Source organism: Triturus cristatus, chromosome 4_2, assembly GCF_964204655.1.
Source record: "Triturus cristatus chromosome 4_2, aTriCri1.1, whole genome shotgun sequence".
In the NCBI taxonomy this organism is placed as follows: domain Eukaryota; kingdom Metazoa; phylum Chordata; class Amphibia; order Caudata; family Salamandridae; genus Triturus; species Triturus cristatus.
In genome coordinates, this window is record NC_140586.1 from 730,656,765 (window position 1) to 730,678,777 (window position 22,013).

A 22,013-nucleotide genomic window follows, 5' to 3' on the forward strand; every position below is an offset into this window, starting at 1 on the left:
CGTTGTGACCTTGCAGTATGGTGAATGCTAGGCACCCATGCCCCCGTTTATAACCACCTTCTGGGAATGCTATCCATGGTCACTAGAGAACTGTGACCTATTCCGCCCTGCTTGTCCAAAATAGTCGCCTACTCTGCCACTACTTTCCTGCACGAAAAGGGAGGGAAATACAAGAGGGGGCACCTCTTCGGACTGATCTTTGTATAGCATATGAAACTCTCATGGTCCATGCTATGGATGAAGCAATGACAATCTAAGGTGCAGCCCCCACACTTACAGGGGCCACAAAACAGGGGGTGGGAGGGCATGTGACTGTTTGGGCCAGAGCCCCCATAAGGACACCAGGATCGAATTGCGAGTAAATACTGTAGCGCTATCCACCAATCTGCCCACCGGAAGCAAAGCCACCGACCTATAATGCTGCCATAGCCACACTGGGGCACAAACTATTGGCAATACCATGGCAACACACAGGTCCAAGAAAGACACCACGTTGAAAGATCGACTCACCAAGACAGCCACTTAACAGCCAGACCCTGACCAGACACCTCACCCATGCTACAGCCAACTCATGAGCCACACTCCATGGATGCGGACATACCGAGGTGAAAGCCACGGTCACCCACACCTTCTTAGAGTCCCTCTTTGGCTTACTTCAGAACGACATAGCAGCCGTGCGAGAAGAAGTCACCACGAATGTGTAAGAAAGTGCCCTCTTTTTACATGGTTGCCCCCACTTTTTGCTGAGTTGCAGATGTACTTTGATTGAGTGTGCCCTGGGCTCCTGCCAAACAGGTACCTAGGGCCTATGTTCTTTCCCTAAAACTGCATTGAAATCAAAACCCAACTGTCACTCTCTGGCCGAAGGTCAGACCCTAGTAAATGGTACCACAGGTACCCAGGGCACTGTGACCAGAGAAGGCCTCTAAAGGGCTGCAGCACTTATGGTGACACCCTATGAGGCCCTGTACCTTTACACACACACACACTGCCTTTGCAGGCTGCATGTTTTGGTGCAGAACAAAGTGAAGAGTTGACATGGCACACATGCCTTTGTGCCATGCCTTCAACCCACTGCCCTGGCATAGATCAGCCACCCCTCTAGCTGAGTGCACTATACCAGTGGTGTGGGTACAGGTGCATGAGCCCTGTACCTCTACAGTTTCTAAGTCCATTGTTAGACACTGTAAGTGCAGTAATGCCATTGCGAGTATATGGTGCGGAGATTTTGTCACTACGAACTCCACAGTACCATAATGGATTTACTGAAAACTGAAGTTTGGAATCAAACTTCTCAGCACATTAAACCCATGTCCACTGACTTGGCCCCAGCCCTACCGGCCTGTCCCCACCTCGAACCTGCAGAAGTGAAACTCCGGTGTCTCCTGCAGCCAGCTACCTCAATAACCCAAGGACCTGCCCTGCCTTCCAAAGAAAAGACTGTCTCCCATGAACACTGTATTTGTTCACCAACAGACTCTGGCTCTGGCCAAATCCGCGAGTCAGCACCCGTCGCCCACAGCCTGAGTTTGAGTGGCCCATCACCACAAGGATGTCTCCTCGGCGATTCTGACCCGAGATCTGGTGATCTCTGACCTGTCTCGAATCTCCCAGCGAAGCCTGCAGCCTCTTTCTGGAGACCGGAGCTGGTAAGAGAAACCAAACGCCTAAAGACACCCCTGCACCCGAAGTACTATGGCCTTGGGTGGCCCAACCAACGGTGTCCCAGCATCTCCAGGCATCCCAACTTACTTGTCCAACCGGTGGTCACCTCCAGAAGATCTTCGTTCCCCAAGCCTGCAGTTGTTTTTTAAACCGGAGAATCCCCATTGCAATCAACAGGGCATCCGACGCCAAGCCAGCACCCTGCACCCAGCCGCCGCTGCGGGTGCACGTTTTGTGCTAAACAGGATCCCCCCTGTGCCCTGAGCCTAAAACCATGAACTTTGCTCCCACAACCAGTGGCCTGCTCGTAAGCAGCCACCAACTGGAGGCCCCCTATTCCCCCATTGGATAATATTGGGCCTCAGCACTCTGCAACACAAGTGCCGCTAAAGGTGTAACAAGAGTGCATCCTTGACCCAGGGGGAACCCTTGTTCTTACCCCAGAAACTCAACCCCAAACACCGAGTACTTACCTGGTAACCGTTAACCTCATATCTCTCCCTATGAACCTATTGACTGTTTTTCTCTGAAAAATGTTTTAAGCGTGGAGTTGATTTGTATGGAATCCTGAAAAAGTACTATTGTGCAAAACTGTTTTTACTTGCCCTTTCTTTAGGAAATGTCCCAGTGTGATATCTAGTCATATCACACTGAGTAGAAAAACGAATCGAAAAAGTATTCTAAAAAGTACCTAAAAAGTAATCTGTACGGTATTTCAATACCTTGACTTACCTGTATCTCAGACAACTGCATTTTGAATTTGCGTTCACTTGTAAACACTGCATAATATTTTGCAGAGCATTTATTTCACTTACCTGTGGAAGGCTTGGCTTGGTTCTAGAAATAAAATAACTTAGACCAATTTTGTTTGTATCAAAAATAGTATTGAGGTCAGCCTTTGAGTGTGTCATTTGCTGATTGAGTGTGTACAACAAATGCTTAACACTACCCTCTGATAAAGCTTTACTGATCGCCCACACTACCACAAATAGAGAGTAAGGTGCTATGTACTTTTACCTCTGCCTACCTTTGGAGATCTACTGGACTCTGTGCACACTATACCTCATTGTGGTATAGTATATACAGAGCCAGCTTCCTACGTTGGTTGATCAGTGTTGGCATATCCAACTTTGCATTTGTTGGACTAACTTAGTCACCACCTGATCACATGACAGAACTTTAACTTTGTCTTTAGAATTCTGATTTTTGAATTGACAAAATGTTTCCAAATGACTAAGTCTTGTTGGTGCCTTGGTTAAGTCCTTTAGAATTTTAGAAAATTAAAGTTCACTTTAGCTAGGGCTAAGGGGTGGGGGGTTAGACGTTTTTTTTAACAATGTCTCTTAACGAGAACCCAGGTGTTAGTGAAGATAACCACAGAGGCATAGAGGACCAGGTTGAGGAGCTCGACCTCACCCCTTATCTCCACTTAGCTTTTAAGGAGCTAAGGTCTCTATGCAAGATTAAAAATATAAGCATGGGGTCCCATCCCACCAAATAAAAGCTCCAAGAGCTGTTGGCACGGTATGCTAAGGACCAGTTTCTTCAAATGAGGAACCAGGAGTGTTTTATCCAGGTCCTGCACAAGTACTCCCAGATGATATCGAATTTAACCAAAATAGTGTGCAGTTCCTAAGTGTGAGTGAGAATATTCAGGTCTTTTATAAAGTGCCCTCACACACCCCGAGAGGTGTTATGCTTCATCATTGGGCTAGCTCCTCGTGGAGGAACGAGGGAGATAAGGGCCCCAGTGGCCCTGACTCCAAGAATAAACCTCTCAGCACCTAGAGTCCACACAAGTGGATCAGGTGCTATTGAGGCCATGGAGGACAGTTTGACTGAGGAGGACAACCTTGTTAGCAAGGTTGACCAAAAGATTTGATCTAGAGACCAGACTTCTGGCTCTAGAGAAAGAGAGAGCAGAGATGGGCTTAGCTCCCATCAATGGTGGCAGCAATTTACCCAATAAGGATAAAGAACAATCGTATGTTCCTAAAATCCCCAAAGGGATTGTCCCTAAATATGAAGAGTGATGATTTCACAAAATGGTTCACAGCCTTTGAGAGGGCCTGTGAAATGAGAAAAGTGAAGAAGTCGCACTGGGGGGCACTCTTTTTGGATATGTTCTCTGGTAACTGCAGGGATTGAGTCCTGATGCTGGGTCTTATGGCCTCATGAAGAGAACTCTGATTTAGGGCTTTGGACTCACAACTGAGGAATACAGAATTAGCAAGGGGGCTCACAAAACCAATCCTGGATTGACTTAGTTGACTACTTAGTTAAGACACTAGATGGTTGGTTAACTGGACATATTGTGCATGATTTCAATGGACTTTACAATTTGTTTATTAAAGAACATATTTTAAGTAATTGCACTAATGAGAAGTTACATCAGCTTTTGGTAGACCTAGGTCTAATTTCTCCCCAAGAATTGGGAAAGAAGGCAGACCATTGGGTCAAGACAAGGGTGACAAAAACGACTACTGAGGGTGACCAAAACCTTCCCAGGGGAAAGTTGGGGAGAATCCCCAAGATAAAAAGCCGGAGTCTTCAAAAGGGCCCCAAAAACCTGCACACCGCAAAACTCTTCCCAGTCCACTAATAGGTACAGGGGAAAGAACTTTGATGCTTCTAAGGCCTGGGGTAACAACTGCAAGAAGTTGGGACACTTAACTGGAGATGCTACTTGTCCTAAAAAGAAGCCCCCCTCCTACAGCGACTACTGGTGTAGCCAGTCTCCAAATGGGATCAGCAGTGTGCCCAGAGCAAATCGGGTTGCACACTAAAGCTTTTCTAGTCACAGAAGGGGAAGTTGAGTTTGCCACTTTAGCTGTGTGGCCTCCCAACTTGAAGTACTTGCAATCACCTGGGATCAATGGGACTAGAATAGAAAGTCCTGAGGTATACAGGTGCCAATGTCACTATGGTGAAAGATACACTGGTTTCCCCAGAGCATCACCTGATTGGGAAGACTTACCCAGTCACCAATGCCGACAGTGTTAATACTAACCATGCAATGGCTGTGGTGACAGACTAGGGGTGGGGGGTACTGGCCTGAAACCGGTAGTGATCTCTCCAAGGCTTCCAGCTGCATGTCTGATTGGTAATGACCTGGAAACCTCAGCATGGGCTGAGGTAGAATTAAAAACCCATGCAGCAATGCTGGACATTCCTGAGATTGTGTGTGAAAACAAGAGCAAAGAGCCGAAAGCAGGGTGAAAAATAAGTGTTGAAGCCTGAAAGTATGGGCCAACCTTCCAAGAGGAAAGTTAAGAAGACTGGGAAACCAGCTTCTGTACAGCAAAGAGATCAGGACCACCTCTCCTCAAGGAGAGGACTTGGACACCCCAGAGGGAACTGAGCTCATGGAGCTTGACCCTCACCAGGTTGAACTCTTAGGCCCAGGTGGACCCTCTAGGGAAGAGCTGTGCCTTGGACAGCGGGACTGTCCAACTCTTAAAAAATGGAGGCAGCAAGCTGCTACCCAGGAAAAGGGAGATTTAAGTGGTGCCCTCAGTGTCTATTGGGAGGAGGGGCTACTGTACACTGAGGCCAGAGACCCTAAACCTGGGGAGCCACTAGGAGAGTGGTAGTGCCTCAGAAGTACAGGGAGTTCCTCCTAACTTGAGCTCATGACATCCCTCTAGCTGGACATCTGGGCCAACCCAAAACCTGGGACAGGCTAGTTAGCCACTTTTTACTGGCCCCAAATGTCTCAGAAGGTGAATGGTTTGTCATCTCCAGTGTCACCTGTCAAGTCATTGGCAAAACAGGTGGACACCCAAAGGCCCCTTGATTCCACTACCAGTGGTTGGGGTTCCCTTTGAAAGGGTAGGTGCGGGCATAGTGGGTCCACTTGAACCTCCCACAGCATCAGGAAACCTATTTGAACTAGTGGTAGTGGATCATGCTACTAGGTATCCTGAGGCAATTCCCCTTAGGACTACTACAGCTCCTGCAGTAGCAAAGGCCCTCATTGGAGTCTTCACCAGGGTAGGGTTTCCTAAGGAGGTGGTTTCAGACAGATGGTCAAACTTCAGGTCTGCTTATCTAAAACATCTGTGGAAAGAGTGTGGAGTGCAGTACAAGTTTACTACACCCAATTACCGCCAAACCAATGGTCTTGTTGAGAGTTTTAACAAGATATCGAAAGGCATGATCAAGGCTCAAAAAATCCACTCGCATTGTCGAGCAAGATTTATTCAGTACAAGCTATTTTTAGGGACTGCTCACCAGAGATTTGAAAATCCTCTAACTTCAGGGAAGACAAACTGACTTTTGAACTTTGTCTCTGAAAGCAGAGCAAATTTGACAAGATAACAAGATTTAAAGGCACCTTTATTGCTCACAAAGTAAAAGAGCAATAAAAATGCCATTAAATCATGTTATCTTGTCACATTTGCTGGCTTTCAGAGACCGAGATCAAAAGTCAGTTTATCTTATTACATTTATTTTTCATACTGTGAAATAAGTTGGAGGATTTTGTAAAGTGAACTGTGTGGGGAGAGAATGTGGCCTAACTGCAAGGGCGGTCAACCTCTGAGCTGGGGAACTGGGTTCGAGTCTTGGCAGAGACACTCAACAATCTGTCAATCTGGGGAAATCACTTAATCTCCCCGTCCCTAAGAAAAATGAATGAATCCGTATGTAACGTAACTGGTGCTCATGTAAAGCGCTCTGATACCTCTGGGTCTAGTTGGCGCTATATAAAACTCCACAAAAAAAACCTGTGTATTCAGTTGAACTGTGCAAAGCATGTTAAATGTAAGGCTGTAAGATGACAGGCTTTATTCTAACACGCCACTAAACTAGCTAAGCGAACTGTTCAAACAATTCAGATACACCTCACTAGTTTTGAAAACCCATTTTTGTAATTCTGTGGTTAAATAAATATTTTTATAGGATCAAAACAAATTAGAACACTTTACTTGGTGATGTGCCAATTTTCAATATTTTTGCTGAAACCCAATTTCCAAAAATTGTTTATGCGCTACTATCAGTAAAACTACATGTTAGTGGGATAGTTTTGTGGCCATTTAAATGGAAAATATGCTACCAGTAAATGACCATGCACTACCACATCATGCTTTGGTAATATATTTATGAAAAGTGAGTTTTAAAAAATGAACTGGTAATTATTACTGCTCCTGCGCAGATGACCATGCTATTAGTGAACTAAGAAGCAAGTCCTGAATCGTGTACCCTATATATGGGCTTGATTCTTGTTATTCATGGAGCAAACATTTAATCTAGTAAAGAAGTTTTTTGTACAGTAGAAAATGTGAACTTGCATATATGAAGGTGCTCTCTTATTTGATAAAGAAAAAGGCGGCTCCATAAGACAAAATATTTGCCTGGTATCACACAGTTTGAGACCAGTTCACGGGTCAAGTACATTACAGTTAGGTTGAGTAGATTACTAAAGTTACTAGACCTGCAGGTCTAGTAACATTTTTATTTCTAGCCCTGATGATTATGGGGCTCCCTGAAAAGCTCAAAAGGAGATGGGATGTCCTATTACTATGCTTGCTTTTTGCCTACAGAGAGATGCCTTAGAACTGAGTAGGGTTTTCCCCCTTTGAACTTCTCTTGGGCCATCCTTTCAGGGGACCACAATGTCTTGTAAAAGAGGGTTGGGAGAAGCTTCTTCAAGAACACAAACAAGACATTGTGGACTATGTACTAGGCTTAAGGTACAGAATGGCAGAGTACATGGAAAAAGCTTCAAAAATCATGAGGGCAGCCAGGAGCTCCAGAAGGTATGACCAAAAAGCTGCACTGGTAGAATTTTGACCAGGGCAAAAGGTGTGGGTTTTGGAGCCAGTGGCACCAAGGGCTCTCCAGGACAAATGGAGTAGCCCTTACCCCATCTTTGAAAAGAAAAGTGAGGTCACTTACTTGGTTGACCTTGGCACAAGCAGGAGACTGCTGCCATCACCAAACTGATGGTGACTGATGAGGATCAGGAGACAGATTGAACCTCTCCCTGACCACCTCTTACAGCCCCAAAGATGGGTCAGTAGATGGAGTTGTCTACTGAGACACCCTCTGTGCCCAACAGCAGGCTGATTGCAAGCAAGTCTGGCAAACGTTTGTTAAGCTCTTTTCCTTGAGCCCTGGTCAGACAAACTGGTGTACCCATGATGTGGACACTAGTGACAGTGTACCTGTCAAGAACAAAATCTATCAACAGTCTGATCAAGTCAAAGCATCAGAGCTGAAGTCCACAAGATGCTGGAGTTAGGGGTTATTGAACACTGAGAGCCCCTGGGCCAACCCAGTGGTTCTAGTCCCCATACCTCATCCACAGGGTGGAAAGAGACATGAGGTTCTGTGTGGACTATAGAGGGCTCAACTCTGTCACCAAGACAGATGCTCACCCTATCCCAAGAGCAGACGAGTTGATAGATACATTGGGTGTAGCCACATTTCTAAGTACCTTTGAATTAACTGCAGGATACTGGCAGATTAGCATGGCACCAGGAGCAAAAGAAAGGAGCATTCTCCACACCTGATTTGCATTATCAGTTCACTGTTCTGCCTTTTGGTTTAAAGAATGCCCCTGCCAACTTCCAAAGGTTGGTGAATCAAGTCCTTGCTGGATTGGAGTCCTTTCGTGCAGCATATCTAGACTATATTGCTGTCTTTAGCTCCACCTGGCAGGCCTACCTATCACAGCATCCAAATGCCAATGGGGCAGGGAACTGTGGTATACTTGGGCCATCTTGTTGGTGGAGGCCAAGTGCTACCCTTAGGGCCCAGGATCCAGGCCACCCTGGACTGGGCAGCTCCAACAACCCAGACCTAAGTCAGGGCATTCCTTGGCTTGACTGGGTACTACAGGAGGTTTGTGAAGGGATATGGGTCCATTGTTGACTCCTCTCACAGAACTTACCCCCAAGAAGATGCACAAAAAGATCAACTGGACGGTTAGCTGTCAAAAGGCTTTTGACACCCTGAAAGAGGCAATGTGCTCAGCACCACTTCTCAAGACTATACCAAGCAGTTCATTGTGCAGACTGATGCCTCTGAGCTATGGATTGGAACATTCCTATCCCAGACCAATGATGAAGGCTGCGTCCAACCTGTTGCTTTTATAAACAGAAAACCTCTTCCCAGGGAGCAGCATTGGAGTGCCATTGAGAGGGAGGCCTTTGCTGTGGTTTGGTCCCTGAAGAAGCGGAGACCATACTTGTTTGGTACTCAGTTCCTCGTTCAAACTGACCCCAGACCTCTCAAATATCTAATGCAGATGAAAGGTGAAACTCCTAAACCGTTGAGGTGGTCCATCTCCCTACAGGGAATGGCCTTTATAGTGGAACACAGACCTGGGACTGCCAATGTAGATTAACTTTCCAGGTTCTTCCACTTAGGCAATGAAAACTCTCTAGGTAAAGGTTAGTCTCATCCTCTTTCATTTGGGGGTAGGGGGGTTGTGTAATAAATTTCCCTCTTTTTGCATGGTTGTCCCCCCACTTTTTGCTGAATTGCTGATGTACTTTGATTGAGTGTGCCCTGGGCTCCTGCGAAACAGGTACCCAGGGCCTATGTTCTTTCCCTAAAACTGCAATGATAACAAAACCCAATTGGCACTCTCTAGCCACAGGTCAGCCCCTGGTAAATGGTACCACAGGTACCCAGGGCAGAAAAGTGCCAGAAAATTTGGACAAGTGGAGGAAACTCTTAAGTAACCTAGTGTAACCATCGGATACTAAACCATCCTTAATACAAAAATATGCTTTTTATTGGGGAAAATATTAACCTGAATAAATGTAATTCCCCAATTGGCATTGTATGAATATTCATAATGTATGCCGTGTGCTTGTCCAAGTACGAAATGCAATATATGAAAACTGAAACCACATGTTTTGTTAGATGGTGTTTTATAACAAAGAAAAAATTGTACAAGAAATGTAAAATGCTGAGAAAACTAATATACATTGTAAAATGCTGAGAAAACTAATAAAAATTGCCCATAGGAAATTCCCTTAGTGAATGGCTAAAACCAGCAGACTCCTTGAAGTTCAACCTTTAACGGAATTCTAAAGAGCCATATGGTTTATTGTTGCATGAGCCTTGCTGAAAAAAAGCTAATGGACAGTTGTTCTACTAAGGTCTGCTCCCCCCTCACCCCCCCACCCCCTCCCCCCCACCTTATTGGAATTAAAACATAATTTTAAATTCTGTGTGTTCTGATCACTCAATCAAGATAAATTATAGTATTTCAGAATTCCTAAATATTTTCTATAGGCATCTTTGCTCTTATAGCTGGTATGAAACAATATGGTGATATGGTTCTGGTTTTCGAAATTTCAGAGGGTGATTGTAGAAAACTAGTTCTAGCTAAATAAAATTCTGATAAAATGGGATCGACTTTTGAAAATAAATCTCTTAATGTTTATACATTCAAGAGCGAACAAGTATGCGTTTTGCAGTGCTTTAGAGTTAGCTTGGTAGAAAAAGGAAATTGAGATGTCAGATGGTTTTGAGGGGTAGTATTTATTGGATAAAATATCCAGCATAAATGAAACTGGTCTCCACTCACCATGCAAGTGGAAAACGTATCTTTCAAAATGAGCATCAGCAGGAATACAAGGCAACAGAAAATTGAGAAATGTTGAGTTAAGAACAAATGTTGATGAATGCCTGAAGATTGTAGTTTTAAAGGGAGGCCCTGCAAAGATCTAACACTTTTTTTAAACTTTTGCTTTAAGGGTATAGTTTGAACCAAATCTGTGAGGCTTGAGAAGTTACACAATTGCATCTAGTCTGGTAGTCAATTAAACAAGCATTGGCATAGCCAATAGGTCTTGCCTTTGGGACCTTATAAGTGTTAAGCCATGCAACACTTGATGTTGTTGCACCAAGAATATTGTGCTGGATAACTAAACACTTATAAGGTCCCAAAGGCGAGACCTATAGGCTATGCCTTCTTTTATCCTTTCCTCCACTGACTGGCATGGTGAGAAACCAGTGCACTCTGCTGATAGTTCACCTCTACCTGGTACAAGCATCGGGCCTGGCTTGCTTGCTTTAGATGCCCCCCTCTTCAATAATGTTTCATTGTGAAAGTGTATTGGTGTTATAACCAGGACAATACATGTTTGCTTTATTTTTAATCACATTATTTTAACCAAGCACAACATGCTATATTAATTACGTTAATGGATTTTGGTGGGCAAGATATGTAACTGTACATTATTGAGGACTGTGAATTCAAGATTGTCAGAAGAGAAGACGCACGATATCTCAGTGAGATCAAGCGCATGCTGCAGATGTGCATAACTAGTGCTTGTACCTCAGTGTGTGTGAAACTGGAACAAGCAGAGATATAAACATCAGCAAATATTAAACTCTGAAAAAGCACAAATTGTTGACTGCTCACAAACGTGCTCCTGCTGTTTCCAATTTTCAGCTTTCCATAAAATATAAAAAAAAAAAAGCCCACCAGTAAAGTAAGTTCAAGAAGAAGGAAGAGCGGCATGGTTTTATTTGTGCACACTGTGCCACAGAGCATCCTGTAATTTGCATAGTCTGCAGTTGGGTGCACCTAGCAGAAATGTCATTATCAGTATGTTGTACCTTTGCTGTCAGGCGTACAAGCTTCAGCTCATTACAGACCGAGCCAGACATTATTATCTCCAGCTCGGGCACTTTGTTAAGCTGCAAGGATCATCCGGGTTGATATTCGCCTTGTTATTGCTCTTACGCACAGCTTCAGCTAACAATGCAAATTGTGGAGATATCCTGCTGCCTCCTGATGCGGATTTCTGAAAATTGACGGAGCAATCACAATTTAGAAGGACCTGAGAATGGAAATTAGAAATATGGCACCCTGTGATCTCGCGATAGGTGTTCAAACGATGACAGTGTTAAACATCCTGGGTAGCTTCGTGTTTTTTTTTTTTTTCTTTTTAAACTGAAGACTCCTACACAAAATAAATGATTTAGGTAAGATTGTTTCATTGTGTTTGGTTGTCAACCTCTATTATCTGTCTGAGGAATGAGAAGAATAAATAGGAATTGTGTTAGGGACTTGCTGCGCGGATACAGCAGAGCATTTGCATTGTCTGTTTTAATGCTCGTGTGGTGGAGGTTTATTTACCTGCACCTTTGTTGATTACCCAGGCAGGCATAGCGGCTCTAATGAGTTTGACGAGCTACAAACTCTTTTCAGTCCGCGTGGCACGGCAGAGCTTATCTGAGGTTTTGTCAGGCGAGGAAATAATAGTGAACCAGCATTGCCCGTGCGGCCGTAAACGTAACGCTGCTGTGCAGCCATGAGAGCGAAAGCGATCGCGGGATCGCAACGGCAAAAGTGAAAGCAGGCTGGCGAGTGGTGTGCGATGTGCGCGCACCATGACGAGAGAGGAATGCCAGATTGCGCCTCTGCTCGTCATTGTGCGCGTAACCGCACGCTCTATGCCAGCCAAAAACCTGTGGTCGGCTTTTTAAAGCCCACACACTAAATGTCTCAGCAGAGCAGCGCATGCGCTGGCTCAGACGAGACCCAAAAATCTACTTGATACCCCCTTGCTTTACATTTGTGTATTCTTGGGGAAACTGTTGTGTAGGCCTATTGGTTACGATACCGGAGGTGTCTGAGAGGAGAATCTCTGGTGTGACCCAGAAGTGATTTTGACCTAGAAATTGCAGGCTACAACTGTGTAAATATTTTTTATAAAACATAGTTCTGTTTGTGAAGAAAATGTAATGTTCTACATTGTTAGATGCATATGGCTTGTTGGAACAATTTTTTATTCATGCATTGCTCTTTTTAATTTTTTGTATAGGACTGCTATCCATCACTCTTTGGTGTTAGATGTTTGTGCGTCATATTACCTAAAAAATAAAATTTGAACTGCTCTCACATGAAGTGATCTTTATGGCTATCTTGTATTTCAGGTTCTGACACTCAGTTCCGTAAGCATGCTGTTGTGCAGTGGTTTGCACGCTTTGAAGAAGTCCCACGCAGTAAACAGAAAAGGTTGGGACGGGAGGTTCATCCCCAAGAGATTTTCTTATATGATGTCCCAGCTTGTGATAATGACATTGATGCCGAGACCATTGTTGGCACCGTTCAGGTGAGCACCTAGACCACATGCCGCCTTCCTTCTTGAAGCATACACTTCTTTGTGGCAGCTTGTCAGAATGCTGCTCCGCTCTAAAACTAATAGGAATAAGCACTGTATATAGACTTGAGTTTATGTACACACTTGTTTGGCGGTTTTAAGCTTCTGGCAGTACTTGGGGTTGTGCAGAAAGAACTGTAACTGGTCCCCCAAAAGTAAAGTACTGCATTTTAATATTGTGTAAATAAAGGCATTGTGTTTTCCATCAGTTGTCTGTTTTTGTACCTTTTGGAAAACGTGACCTATTTCTAAACTGTAAATGTACAGCCTTCTTATCCACTATAAAAATTAAACGTGTTCGCGGTGACGTCCTCAGTAGAAAATGAATGGATGCAAGATGAATTTCTGTTAAGAGTGTTTGTTGGGAGTTTAAGGCATACCAGATCTATTGTAATTAGATATGTAGTCCCAATATCTTTTTGATGGGGCATATCTTGGGTCAGAGACATCTTATACTGACAGACCCAGACAGCAGGTAGAGGACTTTTAGGGTTTGCTTCTTTAGCCTTCCTGCCTTGGTTCACCAATGGTAGGAATTTTCAAGTCCGTCTTTATTCAGCATACTGGCAATTCAGCCCCTAGTGTTCTGTTGGTCCAGTCCGCCATTCTAGGCAAGGCAAAAGAAAAGGCACTTGTCTTGAATTTCTCCCTCCATTCCTTTTGTAGCCCTGGCATGGGCTTTCCTGCAATGGTGAGTATAAAAAGTGTCCTGGACCCTGAAAAATGTCGATTCAGCTTCTTGTGAGGAGAAGGAATTGCCATTGGTCCTTGAGGGGGAAGGCCGAGAGAAACATCAGAATTCCATATGAGCTGCAGGAGTTGTGTTACTATGGCTCTATCAAAAGCTATGCCCTTTAAATAATTTGCCTAGTTATTGGTGAAATCTCCTTGCTTCTGCACACTTTATCCCCGGTTCCAATGGTTAAGATGATGCCAAATAGAGTACAGTGGGACAAAGGGTACACCATGCAGACATGCTCTTCAGAGTCCTTAGGTCAGTGTCATCCAGTGGTGGTTGACTAGAGCTGGCTCCGTTCTGATAGTCATGAATAGATTGATTGGGGAAAGAGGCATGGCTTCACCCTGTTAGAAACTTAAGAACAGTTTTCCTGCTGGATAGGTGCTTTCTGCTGTCAATATAAGGAAAAGTTCCTTTCCTTGCACTATGATAGTTTGGAATGGGGTTGGGGGACGGGGAGGGGGGGGGGGGGGGTGTCAACTGGCAGCCAGATAGATTAAGTGTTACTGTTGTTCCCTCTTCGAAATATCACATGCAAGTTTACCTATATTTGATGTGGCACGTTAACTTTTCCTTTACATATCTCTTTAATTCTTTTTTCAGCTAAGAATTCGTGAATCTATATTACTACCTGCTCCTGAAACATTGTTTTTAAGGAGACTGTTGATATTGCATAATGCTTATCATTTATGTTCCAGTGATTTACTCCCATTTTCATTTAACTGTCCCATTTTTTAGGTACAAATGCTGCATCCCAATGCAAACATACAAGTAAAGAAGGTTGGTGAAAAGGAATTATTTGCAATGCTTTCTTGGAACGGAAAGACCTTTCAGCCTCTAACCTGTGCTTTGACACCTGAAGGCAAACAAAAAGTGGAGAAATCTCCAGGCAATCTGAATTCCTGCCCACCCAAGCCGAGAGTTTCTCCAGAAGATGTGGCAGTGGACATCATTTGTGCTGTAGAGGTAGAGTCTGGCAGAGTCAGCCGTAGTTCAATGAAAAAGAGAGGTCTAGAAATAGAGTCCAAACATTCTGCCTCGAAGTATTCTCATTCCAAGGACCGAATTGCACAGAGAGGTACCTGTGTTGTTGGCACACCTGGAGCCAGAAAGAAGTTGCAGCTCTGCAGTACGTATAACTTTCTTGATTTATTCATTTTTAAAGTTGATTAGTAGTGCATGTGCCATGAACAGATTCATCTTTAGGCACCCCCCCACGTGACCTTCTATTTTATTTGTTGTTTGGTTGCTTTTTCATTGCCTCAACCGTACCCTGGAGCAATCCGGTAGAGCACGATTCGATATCCAGTAGGAGATTGTTTCTGAGTTTTGGAGCTGGGGTATCAAAGCTCCTGTCTTTTCTTTGAAGGATGATGGCTGAAAGTGAAATCTTGAGGATTTGTATTTTATTCATGCCGAAAGTCTTAGCTCTAGAGGTCCCAAGGTTCTGCCTTTTGTAAGATGAGTGAGAAGGATCTGATGTCGAGTAGGAGATTGTTTCGGATTTGTGGAGCATTTGCATCAAATGGTCTGATCTTTTCTGATGTTCACTTGAGAGAGGTCCATCTTGCGAGGCTGATGGTTGAAAGTGAAATTTTGTGGTTGCATGCAAGTTTAGCCATGACAAGTCCTGGTTCAAGGCCACGTTTATAGGGTTTCCAAAGTGCAGGCTATTGTTGGATGCAGCTCCTACTGTAACAGCACCAACTTCACCAGCAAACCTGATTTATTGGTATCCGGACTTCTTGGTATGTTGCCTAAACTAAGTCTATAAACTTATTTCTGCAAGGCCTGACTTCCACCCACAGATGCCTGAACTTACTTCAGTGCACCAACTTTTGAACGTGAAAGTCCAGTTTGTTGTAGCCTCACTTCTCTGGTTCATGCGGTATCAGCGTTTTCTAGGTTGCAAACTGTCCCATAAAGATTTCGGAGACATGGTGGTAATTCTAACCCACTTGCAATCTTTAGAAAAGCCCACACAACCACTCCACTGAGTGAGCGACTCTTTGTGGTTAAGTGTTTTTCCCACATTCTAATTTTGTTGCTTACCACATGAAGTGTAACCACACAGGGTATGATTATTGTAGTACTGTGACACATGATCAACAATGAAAATTATATGAACATTTCTAACTTAGCGAGACATTGTATTTTGTCACCCTAGCGCCTACTTCGGTACGCAACACGGAGAGCATGAAGTAGATTAACTTGCATCTAGAGTTTCTCAGGAGACACCGTAGTGCTGTACTTGGTAAGAGGGCTGCAAGTGAGTGTTCTCTCAAAGGAAAACACCCAGCAGCTGGGCTCGGCTCTTCTTCTCTGCATGTTATTGGCATTCAGCACGGGACTGGATGCTGCAGCAGCACATCGATCTGCAGGTTCTGTAAGGAGAATCTCGGACAGAATCTGGTGCAATAATCTGGGGCAAAGACCTCTCCTACACAATGATGATTTCAGGAAGTTTTTATAGTAAAACGATCCTTCTGATCTTTCTTAAAGAATGTATTGATAAAATCATGTAAATCACTTCGATGTAATAATAAGAGAAACATGTGTCGATACATACTACACAGTTTGGGTTATAGCTGTTTTTGGACCTTAGAAAAGGCACCTGTCTCAGACTGCTGTCCCAGGAACTTTAATTTATGACACTACTGACAGTACATGACACCTTCTTTACGTCACTACCGGGAGGATTTGACATATTTACGGGTCAAAAGGATGCAGCATGTACTTTCCCCAGGAAGATAATGACCACCAAGTGAAGAGTTTCACTTATTGCCTTCAGCAATTGGAGTGCAATGATATCGTTTGCCTCTACCCACTAAGAGGTAGACTAAGACAGCTCCTTTAACAGAGGCCACAAGAGAACTTGTGTTCTAATTGTCAGCACGAGCATATAAATAAACTGATTGACACACAGACTCTATAAATGAAGGTGGTGAACCAGAGTGCGCTCTGATGCGCATGTCGGCATATTCAGCGGCAGGCCTGAATTGTATCCTATGCGGTTTGGAAACGAGTAAAAACTAGACCGCAGTTCAAAGCACTAAGTCAAAAGCAGGTGTTGCTTGAACATGAAATACCTTGGGGCAAAAAAACAAGAGGCGTTTGGCAAAACAGGAACAGTTAGTTTAACTGAACAGTGCGGCCGGGAGAACAGTTACAGGCATGTGAGGACTGTCAACTTTTTGGAAAGGAATGTGAGCCTTTGTCTTTGGAGTCCCTACATTAATGTATTCGATGAGGAAACTAGGAGGGCCTTGACCTTGCATTGACACAATGCGGCCAGTGGATAATGTGATCAGATGTCCGGCATGGGGAGCGTCTGATTGCTGTGTCCTGATTGGTTATGTGTTCCTAACTTCATGTGCCATCTAACTTTATGGTGTTATGGGACCGCGCGCACCCCTCTGGCCATGTGCGCTTTATTGAGTACAATCTCCCTGAACCATTGTGGTGTCGCTGCGCCTACCTGTGGGATTGATCTGAGGTTTCCTGTTTGCACGTTTGCTGGCTGTGTGCCACCCCACGTGACCTGTCAATTAGTGACCTCGGGCTTGGGTCGCAGCGCCTGCCTAACTATGTACTTCTGAGTCTAAGTTGAAGTGGGCTTCATAACTGGATAATTCGTCAATAAAAGATGCAAATTAGTTTTTTTACATGAATGTATTGTTATTCATATTGGCATCGACCTTTTTAATATTAACACAAGTAACTGTCTTCCTCCTTTACAAAAATTCTAAAGATTGACATTCTGACCCATGAATGTTAAGTTAAAAAAAAAACCAACCTTATCCCTCAGTTTTCCTCCATTCAGAATCATGGCCTTGACTGCTGGCCTTTTCCATTGCGAAGTTCAGAGTTCTAATTTCACTGAATCTGGTTGTCTTTCGAGCTAGCCAAGCACATACTTGGAGCCTCAACTCACCCAATTCCCTCCCATACCTAGGATTTTTTATGCTCCTTAGAGTTTCGATCTTCCCAGGTACCACATTCTTACCTTGACCTTTTTTTGTTTTTCATATAAAATACCTTCAAGCAGTTTTCTTCACAGCTAAGGAATTTTCTTAATTCTCACCTATTTGCTTAAATCTATTTACATTGGGCTTGTAAGGCTGGCTACATTTCTTATAAGTTATTACACCATTTTGGAATTTGTCTGTTTTTGTTGTTGTTTTTTTTTTAAGAGCCTCCTTAATTGGTTATCTCACTTCTTTAATGCATATTTATTTTCTGTTCATGCATTTTCACTAACTGTTGGTAATGTTCTGGGGCTAGGTTTAACTTTCTCATCAGATTAGCTTTTTTGTTTATCAGTTTTCTTCTTCAGCACAAGATAATCCTCCCAAATGTGCTTTACTTGGAACAAATCTAGGCAGAAGCTGTTTTATGTCCATTTTTCTTTTTCGTTTTGAGAACCTGTTTGAAAAGCAGTATTTTTAGAATTTTTCTTTTATCGTTGACCAGGGCAGTGAATCGCTCTATTTTTTGTGTGAGTGTGTGTGTGTGTGTGTGTGTGTGTATATTACTTCAACCTTCGTGCCGTTTCTGCCATTATGCCCCAAACCACGTGTGCGTGTCAACTAACTTCAACAGAGACGGCTTCTCCGTTTCCATATACCCCACCACTGTTCCGGAGAAACAGACGCTGACGCTTCCAGCTGATGAAAATAACTTGTATTGTTTTGTGGTTTAATAACATCACAGGATCATGAGCACCAGCATAGACATAAAAGTTAATTCATACTACTTCACATATTTACATTACCGAATGCGTTTCAAATTGCTACAAAGAGCAAAACTATACTATAATGAAAGTTAATTATTCTTTTCAATCATTAGTACTTCCTGTTATTTTATCGCAGCCCAAATTGGAAACTAGAATGTTAGCTTGCATGATATGCACACCTATCCTACGTGCATGTGTAAAATTAACATGTGCATCTTAGTTCACTGTACAAAATAAGTTTGAAATGCTAAAATTAGTCATTGAAGCAAACCTAATTCAATCTTAACTCTTGACAATCAAGGCCTTTGAAGCTCCCGCCATAGATGGCTCTTCCTGACCAGGGAGAGGTGTGAACACCTCCAACTAGGAAAGGCGTTGTTCATGACCTGTGAATGCAGGCACTCACGCTATGAGGTCAGACCACTGTCTGGTGGTAGCAGGCTGTCCTAGGCCAGTCAGTGACCACACTAATGGTTGGGAGGTTTTAGGGGACCCCTCTAAGTGGTCCTCTGTGTGCAATTAATTTTTTATAAATCTGAAACCGGAATCTGTGCAGGTTTATTACGATATGTTTGGTTACAAACTTCCCATACTTCAGTGAAGCCATCATTGAGCTATGGAACTCGTAAAGTGTCCAGCCTATGTACCTACTATGGCTACCTTGGTCACTTATAATATCCAGGACTCAACAAGGAAATTGCTGGGGAATAGCTGCTCATGCAGATATGCCCTCACAAGAGATATAGGGCACCCTGTCTTAGGGCCAAGGCCTGCTAGAGGTGTGACTTACCTATATCTCATGCATTGTCTGTGGGCATGGCACACAGGGATGTGTGCCATGTCGACTCTTTATCTTTGTCTTCACCAAGATACGCAGCCTGCAGTGGCAGTGTGCATGTGCTTGGTGAGGGGTACCTTAGGGTGGCACAATTCGTGCTGCAGCCATTAGGGGACCCTCTTTTACCACAAGGCCCTTGGTACCAGGTGTACCTTTTACTAGGGACTTATATGTGAGCTAAAGTGGTACCAGTTGTGGAAACCATGGTACAGTTTTTTGGGAAAGAACACTGTTACTAGGAACCTGGTTAGCAGGGACCCAGTACATTTCAGTCAAAGTTGCATAAAAAAACAGACAAAAAGTGGGGGGTACTGCAACAAAAACCCAGTTTCCTACACTTAATTACTACCAGAATAGAGAGAGAATCTCTTGACTTCCCAATAGCGTAAGTAAAAGCAAGCAGCTATAAAGATCTTAAAGATCAACAAGGCAACTGGCTCTGAAAGGTTCATAAGGTTTTATAAAGCTTTCGCACACCTTTTTAAGTCTTAATCTTACTAAGCTGTTTAACTGAGAGAAGCAATCCTCTCCCTAATTTATAAACAGGGAAAATACCATAACCTTTGCACATATAGACTGATAGCATTGCTAAATATAGATAGTAAGATTGACACAAAACTCTTGTCCATGCATTTGGAGAGCATTCATCCAGATTAGATCCATCCTGATCTGTTTGGGTTTACCAAAAATCGCCAGATGCATGACACTCTATGCAGAGTGGTCCCCCTGGTCAAAGTCTGAGAAAAAGCAGTAGCGGTGTCCTTGGGACCTTGAATGAGGAAAATGTTTTCGACTGGAGCTTCATGAAGCAGATCCTACCACAAACAGGCTTTGGTCACAAATTCAATGCAGTGATTTTCATGGGCCCCAACTTCCAGAATAAGACACAATAGATGTACTTTTGCACCCCTTGACTCTAAGCATGGGTATGTGTTAAGGATGTCCTCTAGCCCCTTTGTTTACTCTCAACACTAGTACTACTAGCATGCACAATTAGAAGAGACCAGAGATTTCAGGGTGTACATATTGGCAAACACACTCGTAAGGTGATGCTATTTGCAGATGATGTCTTATTAGCGCTATCAAAACCCTCTCATCCAGGAGTTCTTGTTAAAATATGAGACCGTCTCAGGCTTCAAGGTCAACATGTCTAAGTCTGAAATATTAAACCTTATTCCCACAAACAGACATTGATGTCCTTAGGGATCATGCGCAGTTTCGATGGGCCTCAACATCAATTGGATACTTAGGCTTTACTAACTTCCTACCCGTTCCTGCTACATTTTAAAGGGGAATGAAAAACATGGCTGATGATCCCCATTTAATGGATAACCCGGGTAAACTCTATTGAAATGACACTGCTTCGCAAAGTATTATTACTATTTCAGGCCTTATCCGTTGTACCAGGGGCGCAGAGATGAGAGGGTAGGTCTAGGCGCACGGTCTGCAACCACTAACGTAGGGGGCGCTTGAATGCGGCATCTCCGCTCCACATAACTCTAGGTTGGACGTCGATCCACACACAAAGTAGGTAGCACTCTAGGGGGCCCCATATTTGTGTGGAGGAGATTATCACTTTGTTTTATTGTCCTGATGAAGCATCACGGATCCCTTGAAAGGCTCGAAACATGTTGACAAACTATTGAGCACACTACCAGAGGTTGGTCTCCCACTTGGGACTAGAGGGACCTTCTCCCACCTAGTCCTCACACAATGACTACCCAGGTTCCTACAAAAACTTTAAGGGTAGCACCTGTCTGTTATGTTGTACAATTTGTAGAGCGCATGGCTGCCCCAGCCAAGGGTGACCCAGTGCTGAGCACAGACAGAAAAACGCCACAAGCAATTAATTAAAGAACAGATACTCTTTTTATAGCCTTACGGGAGCAGCATGATCGTGAATGCCTCTGATGTTCACTGGAAGAGCATTCCAAAGTTTAGGAGCTAAAACTCGAAAAGAGCGTCATCCGGCTCTGGCTCTCTTAACCTGCGGGATGACTCCCAGGTGCTGATTAAACAAGCGCAGGAGGCGAGTGGGCGTGTACGGTATGAGGAGGTCTGCAAGGATTTCAGGGGATTGGGCATTAAGTATCCGGTGAGTAATACACAAGGTTTAAAAAGCACATGCTTTTCCACAGGGAGCCAATGGAGTCGATTATTGAACTCTGAGGTATGACAAGTCCTAGGGAGCCCAAACAGTCGGGCTGCTGCATTCTGTATCCTCTGGAGGCGCTTTCTCTCTGCTCTATTAACTCCCAAATATAGAGCACAGGAATAATCCAGCCTAAACAATATGGTGGCCTGGATGATAACCTGCCGGATATTCGCCTCAAAGAAGCCCATCAGAGGTTTGAGACCTCGAAGGAGTCCGAAACAGATTCCAGCCACAGACTTGGTTTGGGGCTGGAAGGAGAGAGCCGAATCCACCCAACCCCCCACATTTTTGACTGTTTGCTTAGGTAAAGGTGGAGAACCAAAGACAGAAGGCCACCAATGCTCACTCCACAAATTAGTGTTTTTCCCCAGCAAAATTTCAGAGTCAAGAGAGTGACGCAGATGTTCTGTGTTCGCCAGGAGAGCCGATTCTGTACTATGACGCGGACCGAAACCATTCTGAGAGGGGTCCAACAAGTTGTTAGTGTCAATGTAACTAGAGAGGATGGAATTGATACAGGGTTAGATGATTTTGGCAGTCAAAGGGAGGAGGGAGATGGGACAAACCTTTGCAGGCTTGGAGTTATCCAGTGTAGGTTTCTTGAGCAGAGGGATCACTTGGCATGTTTCCAGGCCGTGGGGACCCCAGCAGAAGTTAGGGACAGATTTATGAGGTCACAGAACACAGGCAATAACTGCGGTAAAAAAGCCTTAAATTGGTCGGGGATCAGCCAGAGATCCAGATTTAAG

General features: G+C 43.9%; 2 protein-coding genes across 2 annotated transcripts in view; one reads left to right on the forward strand and one right to left on the reverse strand.

Annotated features, from left to right (window-relative positions):
- Positions 1-22,013, reverse strand: part of PRPF38A (pre-mRNA processing factor 38A) — a 288,792-nt gene that overhangs the window by 184,693 nt on the left and 82,086 nt on the right. The window lies entirely within an intron of this gene.
- The window catches only part of ORC1 (origin recognition complex subunit 1), a 177,639-nt gene that overhangs the window by 49,519 nt on the left and 106,107 nt on the right, over positions 1-22,013 (forward strand). Inside the window, exons 3-4 of the mRNA XM_085602615.1 lie at positions 12,571-12,749; positions 14,275-14,665. Of these exons, the coding sequence (XP_085458741.1) occupies positions 12,571-12,749; positions 14,275-14,665 (570 nt within the window). The remainder of the gene's footprint in view (positions 1-12,570; positions 12,750-14,274; positions 14,666-22,013) is intronic.